Below are 15,906 nucleotides of genomic sequence, written 5' to 3' on the forward strand. Positions count from 1 at the left end.
AAGAATCATTTATTTATTACGAAATTTCGAAATTCTCACTCTGGCTTATCACTTGTTTCATTAGATATCATGAGAGGGGTTTTGTAAAGCTCTTAGAGAGCAATTTCTTGTTGTGAGGTTTTTGTTGAGTGCGAAAGAGTGAGTGTCGTGTAAGCACGTATTGATAAGTGCCAAAGAGTGAGTCTCTTGTAAGCACGTCGTTGGTGCGAAAGTCGTTAGAGTCTTGTTAGCACATCTTTTTTTTCGTGTGGATGATCCAAGGATCTTGGAGGCACGTGGAATAAAAGTTGGAGGGCCTAGAAGAGTGGAGTAAGGGAATTTCTCCAGAACACTATAAATTTGGTGTCATTTACTTTACGCTCTTTATTTTATCGTATTCAAATTTTTTTGCGCTCATATATTGTTTATTGCTAAGACTTTATTCCGAATTAATTTTGAAGTTTGAAAAATATTTATTACTTGAAATATTTATTAGTGGAGGAGGAGGAGGAGGAGGAGGAGGAGGAGGAGGATCTTGACGCTGACCTTGCTGTTAGATCTGTGCTGTTGCTGCTGGTATCCTTTCCAACCTCGCGCTCTATGCTGGGAAGGAGGACAGTGGGGTCATGGTGGCGCTTAGGACGGGTGCTGCCTGCTCGACTTGTTGCTTGAGCCTCTGACGCTGCTGGCAGACGTGGTGGCAGGCGTGCTGGCTTCGCTCATCGATCAACCAGGACGAGCAGGTGCTGCCGCTCCCCTCGCTCCCTCCTCACCATCTTCAGGTCTCTCGGCCTCCAAGGCTGCAGCCTATCTCTACGGGCAGCACCAGGACAGTGATCAAGTCCGTCCTGCTCCTGGCAGCCTCCTGCTCACCCTGTGCAGGTGCAGGACCATCCGCTGATCGTCTCCTGCCGCGCGTGAGTCTCTCCTCCTCTCCTCCTCTCCTCCTCTCCTCCTCTCCTCCTCTCCTCCTCCCTGCCGTGACTCCCAGCAGGGCGCTGGACCGACTGTGCGAGGCCTTGCGGCACACTCTGGAGGGAAAGGTGAGGAAGAGAGGAGGAGTAGAGAGGGTGAAGAGGAGCAGGAGCTGTTCGGGGTCATCTTCGACGTTGACGAACTCGTCCTCGCTGTTTACTACATCTGCGTGAGTGTCGAAAGGAGGAGGAGAGGAGAGAGAAGCGAGGAGGAGCGAAAAGACGTGGCGAAGCAGGAGAAGTGGAGGGGAGGAAGAGAGCCTGTGGAGGAGGAGGGTCAAGACGAAAGTGGGGGGGGTGGCAGCAAGCTTTTGACGGCTCTGCGCCAGAGGAATCGGATGAATCAGGAGACGTTCCTAGCAGCGGGAGGTTGGCCCCTCCTATGCAGGGCAAGTATCCTCTGCTCCTGGAGCGAGTCAGTGAGGTGTGTGGCAGGTGATGCAGAGGGAGGAGACGACTCGACGCACAGCCTTCTTCACCCTCCGTACCCTCCACCGTCTTGCGGTACACCGCTCGATGTCGCCCTGGTCATTTGGTGTCTGAACCTCCTCCTCCTCCTCTTTCTCCTCTAGCTTCATCCTGCTCTCGCTCAAGAGCTACAGGCCAACAGCTGGGTATGGCGCCGCATCCTGGGCTCAACTCCTCTGACTCGATTGACTCAGGTTCGAGTTCTGCAGGAACGAGGAGACGACAAGACGAAGGAGAACGAGACTGATACCATCATCGCTGAGCTCCAGCAAGCAAAGTTCTTCCTCTAATCTCATCCGTCCTTCGGCACTGCTGCTCCCCATAGTTGGTCTTTTCTTCTTTTTCCTCGGCCCTTCTCTTCCCCACCCCCCTCCCCCGCCCTCCTCTCCCCTGTCCTCTCCTCTCCTCTCCTCTTCTCTTCTCTTCTCTCCTCTTCTCTTCCTTCCCCTTCTCTCCTCTCCTCTCGGCGTGCTTCATAATAGTGTTTCTTTCTCTACTGTCATAGTACACTCACCCTTCAGTTCCTGAGTCAGTGCCGCCGCTGTACTTAGCCCGGCCTGCCCGGCTGCCGCACTGTGGCGAGTCAGAGTCCGGGCAGCCCCTGAGCCGCCGGAAGTTCCGGCCTGTCACCCGATCGGTGATCCCGGAGCCGGGCCTGGAGTCGCACCGACGGGAAGTCACGTTCCGAGTTCAAGTGCTACGCCCACTACCGTACTGTGACGGTTGCCGGCCGCCAACTCCCGTGTCACGTCACAGCCTGGCAGTGTGTCAAACCGGCGGTACCGTCTGGAATGCCCCGACCTGGCACCTCTTCTCGCCGTGTGGCCTGTGCGACAGTGTCCGGGCCCCCCGGACTCATGATCAGGGTCCGACGGTCAAGCCTCCCGGTCGTCTCTCCTGATTATCCTCGTACTGATTTTTTCAGCCTGTAACTTCGCTTAATTTTGAGTAAACTACCCACTGGACCAGGCGTGGAACCGTGGGGCCGCGGAGTGACGAACCGTTGTCGGAACGGCCCGAGTTCCGTGTTCGGAACTCACCGTCCCGGCGTCGGAACGGTCGCCGCCGCCTTTACTCGGAAATCGTCGGACGGCCCGGCGGCCTGGTCGGATCAGGGGCTGGAGCCTCGGCCCGGGTGACCGTCCGGGAGCAGGAGTCGGTCACTGGACGGGCCGGCGGACTGCCCGGCCCTGCCAGTGGCGGCCCCCGACGGCCGCGCGCCGCGGGCCGCCCCGGGCCCGGCGCCACCACCCACCTCACCTGCCCACCCAGCTGCCCACCACCCTGCCCACCACCGTCACGGGGTGTGTCAGTATGGGGATGAGGGTCACAGTCCGGTTTTGACGAGGCATTTTTAAGGGATGAGGGTGATGAGTTTTGTCGCCGCTATTTCCGTCGTCATGGCGGATGAGCAGGTAAGGGACAAAGGACGCGACGGAGGCGAAGGATGGCAGGCAGGAAGGAGCAACGATTATGGAGCAAGAAGCACGAATGAGGAAGAGAGTGGCATGGAAGGGCTAGAGGTTGGAAGGAAGGAAGATAAAGTCACAAGGATAAAAGATGAAGATTAATACATGAAAGGGAGGACGATGGTAGCCAAGGAGATAGAGAGACGAGGAAGGACCATGTCAACAGCAGCATGCTGTTTTGCAGATTCTTGCTGATCATGCTCGAGATTGCAACCAACCATGAGACTCACGAGGTTGATTGTCATTCTGCAGGAGGAGGGTAGGAAGATGTGTCGTCGAGCATGGCGAACGCTTGTGGCTGCAGGGACGGGGGCGGTGCTTCTGGTCGCCATCATAGCGCTCAGTGCTCACGTCTCTCAGGATGCCAAGTCGCTGACAGAGAAGGTGAAGGAGCTAGCTGGACCCCAGCTGTTGGCTGATGCTTGTACAGGGCTCTTCCCAGGCTGATCACTCGTCCTCCAAGGTTTGTGTTCATGTCTTCTTCGTTTGCTTTTATCCTCCCCCATCCCAACCCCCCTCTTTCTCTCTCTCCTCCCCTCCTCCCCTCGTCTCCCTTGCTCTCACACTTGTTCCCGTTATGAGTCTTGATGTTCTTTTCGACAGAAGGTTGAGCTCAGCGACGAACAAGTCGAGCAAGACAAGCGACGAGTACGACAGTTGCAGAAGGAGATTCATGAGGAACAGGTTGTTGAAACTTGTTAGCTTAGCTCCTCGACTATCCTCTCCCAACTCGTTGCCTGTCTATGCTTGTGTGGTTCAATCAGAGGGATGTCAAGGTTGATGGAGCATCCAGGCAAAGGCGAACAAGTTGGACAAGGAAGTGACATCTGCTGAGTCCGGTATCAAGGTGATCCTTCTCTTCCTCGCTTCTTCTGCGTCCTCCTGCTTGTCCCTCCACTTCTCTCCTCCCAGCACCTCGGATGACAAGTCCGCCCAGAAAATTTTGCTGAAAGCCAAGGAGGAGGAGAAGAAGGCGGGCAAAGTGAGGGCCGAGGTCGCGAGGGAGCAGCAGCAGGTCACGTGACCTGTGCCTTGTCGCCGCTGAAATGTGCGGCGATGCAGGCGAACGAGATGAGAGCGAACGCGGCGAAGCTGAAGAAGGAGAGCGAAGAAGCGAAAACAAAGTTTGTTGACACAGAAAAACCGGTGAGGGAGGGGGGGAGGGAGGGAGGAGGAGGAGGAGGAGGAGGAGGAGGAGGAGGAGGAAGTAGTGGCAGCAGCTGCTGCTTCGACTGTGGATGTGGTTGTTTGCCGTGGAGGAGGAGGTGGTGGTGGTGGTGGTAATGAAAGAAGAGTAGGTGGTAGGAGAGGTTTTTGGGAGATCGTAAGCTCTGAATGGATGACTGAAAGTTTGAACAGATGGAGACTGCAACAAAGAAATACGCGGCAGACCAGAGAAAGTACCGACAAGCTGAACTGAAAGTTGCGAACCTGGTAACAAGTTTCGAGTCTTCCTGCCTCTTGTCTCTCACTGGATTCGCGTGTCGCTTTCCCCATCCTGCCTCTTGTTGCGCCTCCTTCCTCCTCCTCTCGGGTTCCCGTGACGTTCTGCTCCTCTTGTCACAGGCTATCAAGATTTCGAAACATCCAGGAGACACAAAGTTTGATTTCTTAGCCGCTATGCGCATGTCGGTGATGGAAAACACGCAGGCTGCGAACGAAACTCGGAGCTCTCGTCAAGGTCTCGAAGCATGTGAGAGCCGAAAAGTTGCTGCATGCCTGACGGCTGACTTGAGTTGCCAGGCAAAGCAAGACGCGCGTCAAGTCCGAAGGTCGTTGTCATCCGCATTCGATGGATTCTAATCCCACCTCCCCTTCTCGTCTCTCCTCTTCCTTCCCCTACGTCTCCTCTTCTGCTCCCCTCCTCTCCTCTCCCTCTCCTCCCTTCTCCTCTCCAGTCTCCCCTTCAGTGCTCGCGTTCCACGGTTGCCGATCTGCATGACCGTCTGACTTTCAATCTCAGCGTGCTGGTGGAGCTTGAGAAGAGGGCTGCGGACATGCAGGCAAATCTTGATTCACTCTCCTTCTCCTTTCGCTTTCCCTCCCTTGTGCCTTTGCTCGCTTCCTCCCTCCACTCTCCTTCCTCCCGCCTCCTCCTCTTATTCCCACCCAGTTGGATGGAAAGGAGAGTTTCTCCCAGCTTGCTGGACAGAGCGTGAAGAAGGAAAAGCAGGCGTCAGCGCTGGAAGCGGTGAACGAGGGGAAGGGGGATGAGAAGCGAGGGGAAGGGAAGGAGAGGAGGGGAAGGGAAGGAGAGGGGGAGAGCACAACAAAAGCAGCAGGGAGAGGGAAGGGAGGAGCAGGGGGGGGAGGAGAAAAAAGCTGAGCGACGATGAGCAGGAGGTGAAGAGGCTGACGAAGGAGTCGAAGAAGTACGAGGAAGAAGCTGACAAGACAGTCAAACGCGTCAAGAAGTTGATGATCCACCCGGAAGAGCTCCACGAGAAGGTGAAACCTCCTCCTCCTCCTCCCCGTCCTTCTCCTCCCTCCCTGCCTCCTCCCTCCCTCCCTCCCTCACCACCACCACCTCCTCCTCCTCCATTGTCCTTCTCGGTCAGCTGCTCCTCCTCCTCCTCCTGCTCCTCTCCGTCTTGATCTCAACCATGTGCAGGCGGAGGCGGACAGAAAGTCGTACAAGGAGAAGATGCAGGAGCTCGCAAAGTGAGTCCTCTGCTCCTCCTCTCCCTCCTCATCCTGACAGCATCTTGCACAGACTGAGACAGCTGCTGGACAGCCAGCAAGGCTCCCACGATGATTCGACTTCAAGCTCCTCCTCCTCACCATCCTCTGCATCCTCCTCGTCTGCTTCAACTACTTCCTCCTCCTCATCCTTGTCCTCCTCTTCACATTCATCCTCATCAAAGCTGCATGACAGGCGAGTTGCTGTGCTGGGCGTGCTGGCGTGACGATACGGCAGGTCGACAAGCAAGAAGTTGACGCAGGGGCAGTCGACGTTCCTTGCGGGACTCTTCTCCTCCAATTCCCCGTGGGACAAGTCGTGAGATGAGGAGAACTTTGTACTTGTGAAATACACATCACATGTTCCTACCTGCTCCTCCTGCTCCTCTCCTCCTCTCTCTGTGCTGTTCTCTCCGACGCCTCTCCTCTCCTCTCCTCTCACTCCAGCACGAGCTCGTCCAGCAGCTTCTGGTGCTTCCCAAGTGTCTCCAGCCCGAGAGAATTTGCTGCGATCATCCCACTGGCAGCCACCTGCTCATGTCGTCAGCAACGACTGCTGCTGCTGCTGCTGCTGCTGCTGCTGCTGCTGCTGCTGCTGCTGCTGCTGCTGCTGCTGCTGCTGCTGCTGCTGCTGCTGCTGCTGCTGCTGCTGCTGCTGCTGCTGCTGCTGCTGCCCCACTCTTCTTCTCTTCTTCCTCTCTCCCCTCCTCCTGCTCAACCTGCTGCTCCTCCGCTACTCTTCCTGCTCCCCCTACCTCCCTCCTTCCCCTCCCCTCACCGCAGGCATGCCGATGCCAGGGAAGACTGAGTCCCCACAGAGGAGGAGGCGGGAGACTGGCGTGCGGGGGCCGGGGAAGAGATCTTGTCCTGCCTTGAGCGCGGGCCCGTAGCTGCCGCGGTACCTGCGGAGGAACCTCTCGTGGGTGAGGGGAGTACCGACCTTGACCAGCTCTGCCCTGCTCCTGATGTCTGGGATTACTCGCTCGATGGCCTTCCAGAGCACCTGCGAGGAGACGCGTCATGCTGTGATGGGGGCGGGAGGAGAGGGGAGGGATAAAGACGGAGAGTGTGACGCGCGGAGAAGGGAGGAGGGAAGAGGAGGGAGGAGGGAGGGAGGAGGGCTACCTGGGATCGCTCCTCCTTGAGCTTGAGGTACTCCGGGGAGTCTCTCTTGAGGCCCTTCCACAGGTCGTAGGGCTCAGTGGCAGGGGTGTAGGCGTGCAGGCAGTGGGTCCCCTCGGGGGCAAGGGAGGGGTCCAGCACCGAGGGGATGGAGATGAGGACCAGGTTCTGCTCCGCGTCCACCCCCCGTTCCCAGTCGTTGACAACCATGTAGTGGCAGCACAGCTCCTTCCCCCCCATCGCCTCCTCCAGCCCCTTGGCGTCGAAGCCCAGGTGCAGGTGCATGAACGACGGGCACTCCTTGGTTCCCTCCTGCTCTCTCCTCCACTCCTCGGGCACAGAGCCCTGGGGGAGGAGGCGCAGGGTGGACTTGAGCGACGCGTTGCTGATCACTGCCTTCTTCGCGCGCATCGTCTTCCCCCCCCGCAGCCTCACCCCCCGCGCCGCTCCCTCCTCCACCACGATCTCCTCCACGTGCGAGTTCAGCTTCACCTCCCCCCCGTGCTTCTCGATCCCCCGCACCAGCGCCTGGATGATCCCCTCGCTCCCTCCCACCGGATAGTCCAGCTGCACTCCAGGACGGTACCACTCCGCGAACATGAACGCTACCTCCGCCGCGATGGTCCCGTCCGCCGGCAGCCCGGAGAGGAGGAAGCAGAGCATGTCCAGCCAGTTGCGGATGAACTTGTTCTGCACCTTCACCTCGTCCAGAACCTTGGAGTACGGGCCCAGCAGCGACACAGCTCGCGGGTTCAGCAGGGAGGGCAGGAAGCGAAGTAGCGTCGCCACCAGCCCGACATCGAACCGGATGGCAGCGGGAGGGACAGCGACGGAGGCAGCGGCGAGGGGAGCCATGTGCTCCTGCAGCTTCCGCCACTCCGCCACCGCAGCCTCCCCCTCCTCCCCGGGGAACAGCCGGCGCAGGTCCTCCGCGAACGGCTCGGCCCCTACAGTAGCAGGGAAGTCTCCCTCAGGCAGGCAGACCCCCCACGTGTCGTACCGCACACAGTCCACCTGCTCCCCCACCAGGTCCAGCACCTGCTTCAGGGGGTTGACGCAGCGCTGTTGCGACTTCATCGTCTTCTCGTCGACGGACAGGCCGCTGTAGAGGCTCGGGCCCGAGTCGAACTTGTACGTCCCGCTCTTGCCCTTCATCTCGAACGAGTGCGCCGCTCCCCCCGCATGAGCATGGCTCTCCAGCACCCTGACCTTGTACCCATACTTGGACAGCACGGCAGCACAGGACAGGCCTGCTACCCCGCTCCCCACGATGATGACATCCATATCCTCCTCCCCCTCCTCCTTCCTCCTGCTTTCAGCCTGCGACAGGTCCACCTCCTCTCCTCCTGTCACCGACGTCTTGCTGCCGAAGATGCCACTGCCTCTCGCCCCAGCCGCCTGCTGCTTCTTCGTCTCCTTCCTCTTCTCGAAGAAGCTCGTGTCGTACCGCTTGTTGGTGTACTCCCACACCTCCGGCAGCTTGAAGTTCATCACCTTCCTCTCCTCCTGCCTCACCGTCGCGTTCACCCGTAAGAACTCCATGGCCTCGAACCCATACAGCAGCTCCTTGGCCTTGGACGACACGTTGGGGTCCCCGTTCCCCACCAGCTTCGTGTACGTGCTCTTCGCCTTGGGTCGCTCTCCCATCTGCTCGTACGCGAGCGCCAGGTTGAGGTACACCTGCCCTCCCACCGTCGTCTTGAAGCTCGTCCACTTGGTCACGTCCTCGAGAGCCTTGACCGCTCTCGACACAGCGCCGGACGACATGTGCTTGTCGTAGAGGGCCAGCGCTTGCTTGATCTCCTCCATGTGCTCTTCTTCCAGCTTCCTGTCCACTCCGACCGACTTCCTGTACTCCATCAGCTTCTTCATCGTCTTGGCTGTGGATTCCTCCCTTTCCTCCTCCGACTGCGTGTACCCTCCGAGCCCTATCTTTCTTCCTCCCCCGTACGCCTTGGAGATGTCGGCAGGTCGCTCGTAGACACCCCAGGTGCTGACCTTGGGCTTGTGACTCTCCACCTCCTCGGGGGAGGACCAGGCTCCTCCTATCCCACTCGTCCTCTCCACTTGAGGCTCCGATCGCACCTTGCTGATAATCTGCTGAGCTCGTTCAAGCTTCCTCCTCCTTTCCTCCTCCTTGTCCACCTCCTCATCACCCTCGCTCTGCTTCTGTTCGCAGACTACCTGCAGCCTTCCCTTTCTCCTCAGACTCGCTCTGCTGCTCAAGATCGCACCATGGCGGAGCGAGGAAAACGCAGAATATCGCATGGCGACAGACGGTCCGCATGTGGGCAACAAGCTGAATGCTTCCACACACGACAGAGCGCTGAAGAATGCCAGCATCGTCGTCATCGTCCTCGTCCTCGTCCTCGTCCTCGTCCTCGTCCTCTCCTCCTTCCTCTTCACGACGCCGCGTCCCATACCCTTTATATGAGCATCGCCCCTCGTCCCCGCTCAAAACTACCTGACAGGCCCGGCGCACTGCCCGGCGCAGGCCTCTGTCCACCAGGTGCCCGGCCGGGCCTCAGATGATGAATCCGCCGAGAGCCTCAGAGCCACCGCTGCGGGCCCGACTGCCATCATGTCACCCTCGCGCTGCCGGCGGGGCTCCGAGTCCGACCGTCAGTCACGGTTGCCCGGGGGCCGCGCCCGGCCCGGTCGTTTACAGCATGATGATCGGATCCGACACTGGCCCACTGGCACTGGACGGTCCGATACTGCCAGCACTCCGCCCCCTCCCATTATCGCCAGCACTCATGGCGCCCTCGGACTCTCAGGCTTGCAGGATCGGATGCGGCGCCACGGTTGCCGCAGTGCGCTTTCTATGTGACTCGCCTGATTATGCCGAGCCGCGGCGGCAGCGCCGCTCGTAGAGGAAGGACAATGAATCTGCTCAGTCAGCGCGGGAGCCCGGGGAGTTTGACTCTCATACCCTGGCAGCAGGCTCGAACTTGAATCTCTACAGAGGCTGAGAGCTCCAAGCCTTCAAGCTAGACGCTCCGATGGCCAACATGACTGCATGACATGACTGCTTTTGTTTTGCAGAGATTCTTCATGTTGGAACACACTAGATCTGTTCCTTCCAAACATTTGAGTGGACCAACGTGCTTCCATTCTCCATCAATCTTCACCTCTTGCCCTAGGTGCCATTTCTGCCACCGTGACATACTTTTGCTCGGCGTCTTCTCAGGGAAAATAAAACCTTGAGGTACAGGATGATCCATTCCTCCCCATGTCCGACGTTCAACGATTCGCCTTCAATCAGTGTTGCCTGAAATTCCTGGCAGGTCCCCTCTACTCTCTCCCTGTCACTTCCTCAGGACCATGCATCCTTCTCGACGTCTGTGTCGGCAAGATGAGGTCCAGTTGGTTCTCTCTCTCCTTCGTTGTCCACTCGGCACCAGCATTTCTCAGTCAGGCAGCCGGCGGCGACTCATGCTGAGCCATGCCAGTGGCTGCGATAGGCTCAGCGCCTTACCACCAAGCGGTTGCCGGCGGGTCTCTCAGTGGGTATCATGCAGATCCAACTGAAACGCCTCGTCCTTGGGAGCCTCAGCCTTGCTTCGCACGCCGCCTGCCAACAGCACCAGTGACTCAACGCCCTTGCCACGGCTGCTTCAGGAGACTCAGACGGTCACAGGCTGAGCGGCCGAGCAACGGATAGGTCAAGTCAGATCAAGCTCTGGCTCACCTATCAAGTGCTGATGGAAAAATCCTCTTTGGCAGCAGTTTGGATCTCGACAGACATGAGGACCAAGTGCCTTACCGAGAACAAGTAAGTAGGGGTCCAGTACTCAAACAAGGTTGACAGCTACGGTCAATAGACTACCTTCTCAGCTGCTGTTTTGTCTGTTTGTGCCCTGCCAATATGAATATTTACATCTGATCCAATCGCGACAATGAAGTTTCACCTAACGAATGTTTTGGGACCGAGCGCTATGCCGTTCTTGGTGAAACTTGCCTTCAAGTTTGTTTCATCTGAAGTGTCGCTGTCGTTGACCCCGTCCAAGTCAGAGTCACTTTGATCGTTGCTGTCCTCGCTGGCACAACTCCTCGAACATCTCTTGTGCTCTGCCTCGCCAACCAGCGGACACTCCTTGTTGCTCTTACAAAGGATACAAGCTTGATTTAGCCAAGCTTGAAAGATCACGGAGCCCAATGTCTCCATCAGAACGAATTGTCTCAGTGCAGTGCCCATGACACGAGATACTATCACACCCTCGCGACAGCAGATGAGCGCGGGGAGCTGTGATATCTGTAGACGAGATCTAAGGTCGTCCCCGAATTTAGAGTGAAGTACGCAAAACAGGAAAGAAGTCCCAAGGAATTCTTTTGCAAGAGCTTTCATGTTCTTCAAGATGCCAGTCGAAACTTCTCCTTGCGATGGACTTAGATCTGCTTCTTCGCGTGTCACGAGGATCACAACGCGAGCTCCGCTCGTGATCAGCTCGAGCACTCTCGCGGGGTCGGATGCTTGCACCTCTCCTTGACCTGAATTCACTTGCTCCTGCCCCCGGTTCACGTTGAGCTTCGAGAGCTCCATCAACTCTTCTAGACGAGCACTGCGGATGATGGTTAGCTCCGAGTCTTGTTCAACATCCTCCAACACTCTTTCGATCTCTTCTTCTGTCAAGGCATCTGCATTCCCTTCCATCAGATGTTCTCTAGAATCTACTGCTCTCCTCTTGTCCATGTAGTCCGCTCCTTCAGAGTAAAATATTCGTGATTTGTCGACCAACTCAGCAGGCATCGCTCTTCGCACCTGAAGCATGGTCTTAGTACAGCATCCAGATGTGGTGAGTGATAGTACAGCGTCAAGCTTGAGCTGATATGCAACCCTTTCACGCATCTCACGCCTTCAATAGAACCTTGTCAGACCAAGATTGCGATGATGGATCAAAACGTGTACCGAGCACAGATTGGCATCGTCGGGTCATTCTCGAAATCTATCAGATCTTCGTAGCCTTCCATCGAGCTTCTAGTTCAGGGTGCAGTGTGACTGGCTATACAAGCATGCTATTAGAGTTGAATCGTTGTAGACTCAAATTGACCTACAATTGCTCTCGCTGCCTGGCCTTGTGCTAAATCACAAGATGTTCATTTGTATCCTTCCAACTTTCAATACTGGTTTGCTATTCTATTTCTGCCTCAGTTCTTGCTGTATGTTCCATCCATTTTTATTTCTAGACTTTTGCTTCAATTCTGTATATTCTTTCGCCAAGAGGCCCGGAATCGTCTATCACCAATCGTGCTACAACTCATAGTTTTCAATTGATGGCTGCGTCAAGCTCATCTATTTTGTCCTTGCTTGCAGCTCTCATTTCTACATCTCTTCATTACAGATCTCTCCCTTTCCACAGCAGCTTTGCTCATAATTTCGAATCTTTTTGCTTCTCTACATCGTTTTTCTACATGGAGATCTCTTTCAATGCCTTTGCCACGACGCCTGAATAATTCATCGAAATTTTCTCGGTACGAAAAACGTGAAAAGTTCTCTGCATCGCTACTTGATCATTGCTGCGTAATACATGCTGACGCTAAGCTCAAGAGTCTTTTCTTTCTCGTTCGCTTGTGCAGATTGAAGTATTGCTCCTGCTCCTGCTCCTGCTCCTGCTCCTGCTCCTGCTCCTCCATTCCCCGCTGCCATACCCTGAAGTTTGTGGCCCTGCATTATACTACGACGTCCGAGTCAGCAGGACTTGGGTTTTGAAACTTAGCATGAAGGGGTGGGGTAGCTGTTGGAGGGGGTTCATAGCCTAAGATCCTAGGGATAAGAGGGGTGGGGGTTGTATGCGTCTAATTCGTAGGAGGAAAAGAGGGAGGTGGGGTAGGATGTTTCTCCATGTAAGAAGCCTGGGTAGTCCTTGGTAGCGAGTAGGGGTAGAGGATGGAAAAGTCGTAAAGTGTGGGGGTAGAGGGTAGTTGGCGGTTGTTGACTTGAGTCAGCGACTGAGGCTTACGATAAAGGCCTTTATTAGTCTATAAGCCCTTTATTAATCTATAAAGCCCTTCCAAGTTAGTCTAATTCAGATGCCCTCACTGATGATGGCTTGTTCCCTCCACCTCTCCGGGCCGTAGGCATGCGGTCCCTCGTCCCCGCTCAAACTTTGACGCCGGCCGCTGCAGGACCGCTGCTACTGCCACTGAGTCAGTGACTGCCGCGCCGGGGCCCGACCGTACACGGCAGTGAGTCACCCCGGTGATCGGACCCTTGCCGCCGCTGTGAGTCACGTGCCCCGGCCCACAGGCTGCGGCCGCCGGGCCCCGGCCCGGCCCGCCCGGGCCCGCGCCGCCGCGCCCTGTGCCACGACCGTACGGTGACTACCGTACCGTCCCGTCCGGGGCCGACTCGGCGGCGCGCCGGTCCGATCCTGATCCGATCCCGGCCCGGCACGGGGTCCGATCACCGGGGCCCGGTCACCGTCACCGTGGCACGGTCCGATCCCGACGGCCACGCCGGGGCCCGCCGTATAGTACTGACTCAGTGACTCAGCCTTCAGATCGGATGCCGCAGTGCCGCCCGGGGCCCTCCGCCGGGCCGCCCGGATCGGACCGTACTGAGGCTCGGCCCGGGATCATCCCGAAGTTCCGAACTGAAGTTCTCACTGGCAGAGTCAGGCTTTGTGCAGCGGGTCGCCCGATACAGCCTGAGAGTCTGCGGTAGGCGGTAGAAGAGCATAGAGTAGCATGAGACATGAAAGCTTGAGTGACTGGTCGCCTTTCAACTCAAGTATGCACTGAATTCTTACATAATATACAAAATTCAAAATCTAAGTGACCGATAGTGAGCGGTCACTTGCTAAGAAACAAACATGGTACATGAAGATCTTTGACAAAGAAGAATATGCCATCATGTCATGTGACATTCTTGCTTTCGTCACAGTCTTCATGTAGCTTGCATGTATGATACATAGACGGGACTGCTTCTTGCCTGGAGAAGAATCACATGAGATTGGTTCCCAAAAACCAACAAACAGGCGAGGTCTCACCTGTACATCTCAGCTGAAACCGATTGAATCGAGAGCTCGCTGAACAGAACGAGCATGGGAAGAATCTTGCTTTGATTGAATTGGAGGAATTTCCTCATGAGCACAAACTGACAACAACGCTTCAGCGCATATTCGAGCAGCATTCTCAACGAGATCAAAGTGAAACGAATCCAAGCATGTGGTTGCACTCAGTTCAATGGTCTCATTACAAACTTAGTATCAACATTCAAAACTTATCGTGAAAGTGTCATGATCTTCCTTGAAAACAAACACGCCGAAAACCCTTTGCACTTGCTTTGGGAAATCGAGATTCATAACGCATACATCCAAACAGGTACAACAAGTATTTGCTAGCATACTCACTGCTCAAGATACAGGTTGATAACAACCTTTCACACGTTCCTCCTACTCCTCCTCCCTCCTCTCCCATGTTTCAACCTCTGTTTTACACACCTGTTGAGCGGCCATGACGGAGTTTTCGGAAAATTTGAACGGGGTGGGGTAGTTGGGGGCGCTAGTTATTGGGGTGGGGGTCATTTGGGTAGCGGGTGGGGGTTCATGTTGGGATCTGGTGGGTATTTTGACTAGGGGTAGTTGACGTTAGGATTCGATGAAACACCAAATGGGTAGGGGTCCATATCATAGTTCGACAGTAGATCGCTCTTGTAGGGTGGTGTGGTAGGTCAGGAGGCAATGGCAAGGGGTGGGGTAGTAGAATATGAAACTTTTAGACCCGGCTTCACACCACCAGACCAGCTGCTACCACCCCTATCTGAGACCTCTATTTTGGGGGTAGGAAGTGGGTTACCCCGCAAGGGGTCAACAGGGGGAATAATAGTTTTAGACATGTATAAAAACTTTTGATTCACGAAAAGAAGGTTTTTCATATTAAAACTAATTTTGAGGGGCTGTTTCTCGAAAACACTTCTTTCCGCTGTCATTCTTGGATCCCGTTACACTCTTCAATCTCTTCCGTTACGACCAACCCTCAGGCCGGGGCCCGGGGCCGGCCGCAGCGATGCGGCCGGGCCGCCGGCGCCGGCTGTCCCCCAATCTGAACCGTTTCGAGTAAACACTGCCACGGTGAACTGATACATGTTTCACCGCCGCAGTAGTGCACCACTGAGGCCGGGCCGAATCAGCCTGGCAGTGGCACACCGACGGGCGGACTCGCGGCGGGACCCTGGGGCGGAAGCGACGGTGAGTCAGTGCGGCCCCGGTGACCGGCGTACTGCGACGGCGAGTGACTAGACGGCCGACGGCCCGGCAGTTGTGAGGGGTCAAGGGAGAATCTCTTGGGGGTGGTCCAGACCAAAGTGTACAGATCACCAGGGGTAGGGTGAAAAATGATCCGAAAGGGAGGTATAGTAGGGGTACATTTACTGATCCACGAAGACAAAGAGGGGGTAGGGTGATGTACCTTGCTGTACGACGATTTGCAGAGGTCATCAAGGTGGGGTGGGGTAGTCCAGGAGGAGGGTAGGGGTAGGTGAGATCGTGGGTTGCTTTAGTGAACCACTCCTAACGGCTGAAGAGCAGCGCAAGGCAATTTTCACAGGGGGCAACCAAAATTCGTAGATTTTGTAAATGCCACAATTAATTTTAATTAAAGTTATTTTTATCTTACTAAATTTATATGAGTAATAAGTTACAGTACACCTATGATAATGACCCCCCTACAATAAATGCGAGAGAGGACCTTCCTTCGTCAGTGCACCTGATCCTTCGTTGGCACCCCTGGGCATGCATACGCGGAGACGAGCAGCGGGCTGGCGAGCGGGCGGGAGGAGAGGGGGGGGGGGGGGGGGCTCTCCTCTGGCATCTCCCAGTCTCTCGCGATCAGCATATCAATACTTCCCAAGCTTCGCTTTTCCTTCCAACCCCTCCTAGGCGCGTCTCCTTCCCCCCTCCCCGGGGCCCCTCATCTCTCCTTCCCCAGCCTCTGAAACTCCAATGACATGTTACAATCGCCATGCCACTGGCTGTTGAGAGCATTTCACAAGACTCAAACTGTTGTGGAATGCGTTGGGAGAAGCCTAAAAAAATGCAATCATGGCAAAGCACCAGCAAGTCTCTTGAAATATGTTTCATATACAACCGACGAAGCATTCTGGTACAGGAAGCTACGGCGCTCATCGCAATAAGGAGAATAGCATTTCCTTTATGTCTTCGAAGGTTGCCTCTCTGATCGAGTGACTTTCATGTTTTCCGTTCTGAAAGTGTGAA

The 15,906-nt window shown here is 55.9% G+C and overlaps 5 protein-coding genes across 5 annotated transcripts in view; 2 read left to right on the forward strand and 3 right to left on the reverse strand.

Annotated features, from left to right (window-relative positions):
• The window catches only part of GUITHDRAFT_148581 (hypothetical protein), a gene marked incomplete at both ends in the record, with an annotated part of 3,596 nt that extends 1,885 nt beyond the window's left edge, over positions 1-1,711 (forward strand). The window contains 8 exons of the mRNA XM_005819425.1: positions 155-177; positions 537-624; positions 672-722; positions 762-820; positions 862-896; positions 974-1,022; positions 1,258-1,377; positions 1,526-1,711. Coding sequence (XP_005819482.1) covers positions 155-177; positions 537-624; positions 672-722; positions 762-820; positions 862-896; positions 974-1,022; positions 1,258-1,377; positions 1,526-1,711 — 611 coding nt within the window. The remainder of the gene's footprint in view (positions 1-154; positions 178-536; positions 625-671; positions 723-761; positions 821-861; positions 897-973; positions 1,023-1,257; positions 1,378-1,525) is intronic.
• A 1,398-nt stretch (positions 1,712-3,109) lies between these two features.
• GUITHDRAFT_121322 (hypothetical protein) lies at positions 3,110-5,892 on the forward strand (the record flags this gene model as incomplete). The annotated part of the gene is made up of 13 exons (XM_005819426.1): positions 3,110-3,149; positions 3,195-3,274; positions 3,321-3,353; positions 3,494-3,574; positions 3,684-3,905; positions 3,953-4,036; positions 4,250-4,324; positions 4,457-4,583; positions 4,634-4,662; positions 5,004-5,081; positions 5,231-5,338; positions 5,502-5,551; positions 5,808-5,892. 13 exons carry the CDS (start codon positions 3,110-3,112, stop codon positions 5,890-5,892), a joined length of 1,092 nt encoding a protein of 363 aa, XP_005819483.1.
• A 115-nt stretch (positions 5,893-6,007) lies between these two features.
• Positions 6,008-7,975, reverse strand: GUITHDRAFT_82257 (hypothetical protein; the record flags this gene model as incomplete). Its single annotated transcript, XM_005819427.1, has 3 exons — positions 6,008-6,100; positions 6,348-6,572; positions 6,695-7,975. 3 exons carry the CDS (start codon positions 7,973-7,975, stop codon positions 6,008-6,010), a joined length of 1,599 nt encoding a protein of 532 aa, XP_005819484.1.
• Positions 7,976-10,194: 2,219 nt separating this feature from the next.
• Positions 10,195-11,662, reverse strand: GUITHDRAFT_121324 (hypothetical protein; the record flags this gene model as incomplete). Its single annotated transcript, XM_005819428.1, has 4 exons — positions 10,195-10,265; positions 10,622-11,453; positions 11,502-11,547; positions 11,601-11,662. 4 exons carry the CDS (start codon positions 11,660-11,662, stop codon positions 10,195-10,197), a joined length of 1,011 nt encoding a protein of 336 aa, XP_005819485.1.
• Positions 11,663-13,546: 1,884 nt separating this feature from the next.
• On the reverse strand, positions 13,547-13,823 carry GUITHDRAFT_121325 (hypothetical protein; the record flags this gene model as incomplete). Its single annotated transcript, XM_005819429.1, has 2 exons — positions 13,547-13,622; positions 13,681-13,823. 2 exons carry the CDS (start codon positions 13,821-13,823, stop codon positions 13,547-13,549), a joined length of 219 nt encoding a protein of 72 aa, XP_005819486.1.
• Between the last annotated feature and the right edge of the window lie 2,083 nt (positions 13,824-15,906).

Source organism: Guillardia theta (genome assembly GCF_000315625.1).
Source record: "Guillardia theta CCMP2712 unplaced genomic scaffold GUITHscaffold_224, whole genome shotgun sequence".
NCBI lineage: Eukaryota > Cryptophyceae > Pyrenomonadales > Geminigeraceae > Guillardia > Guillardia theta.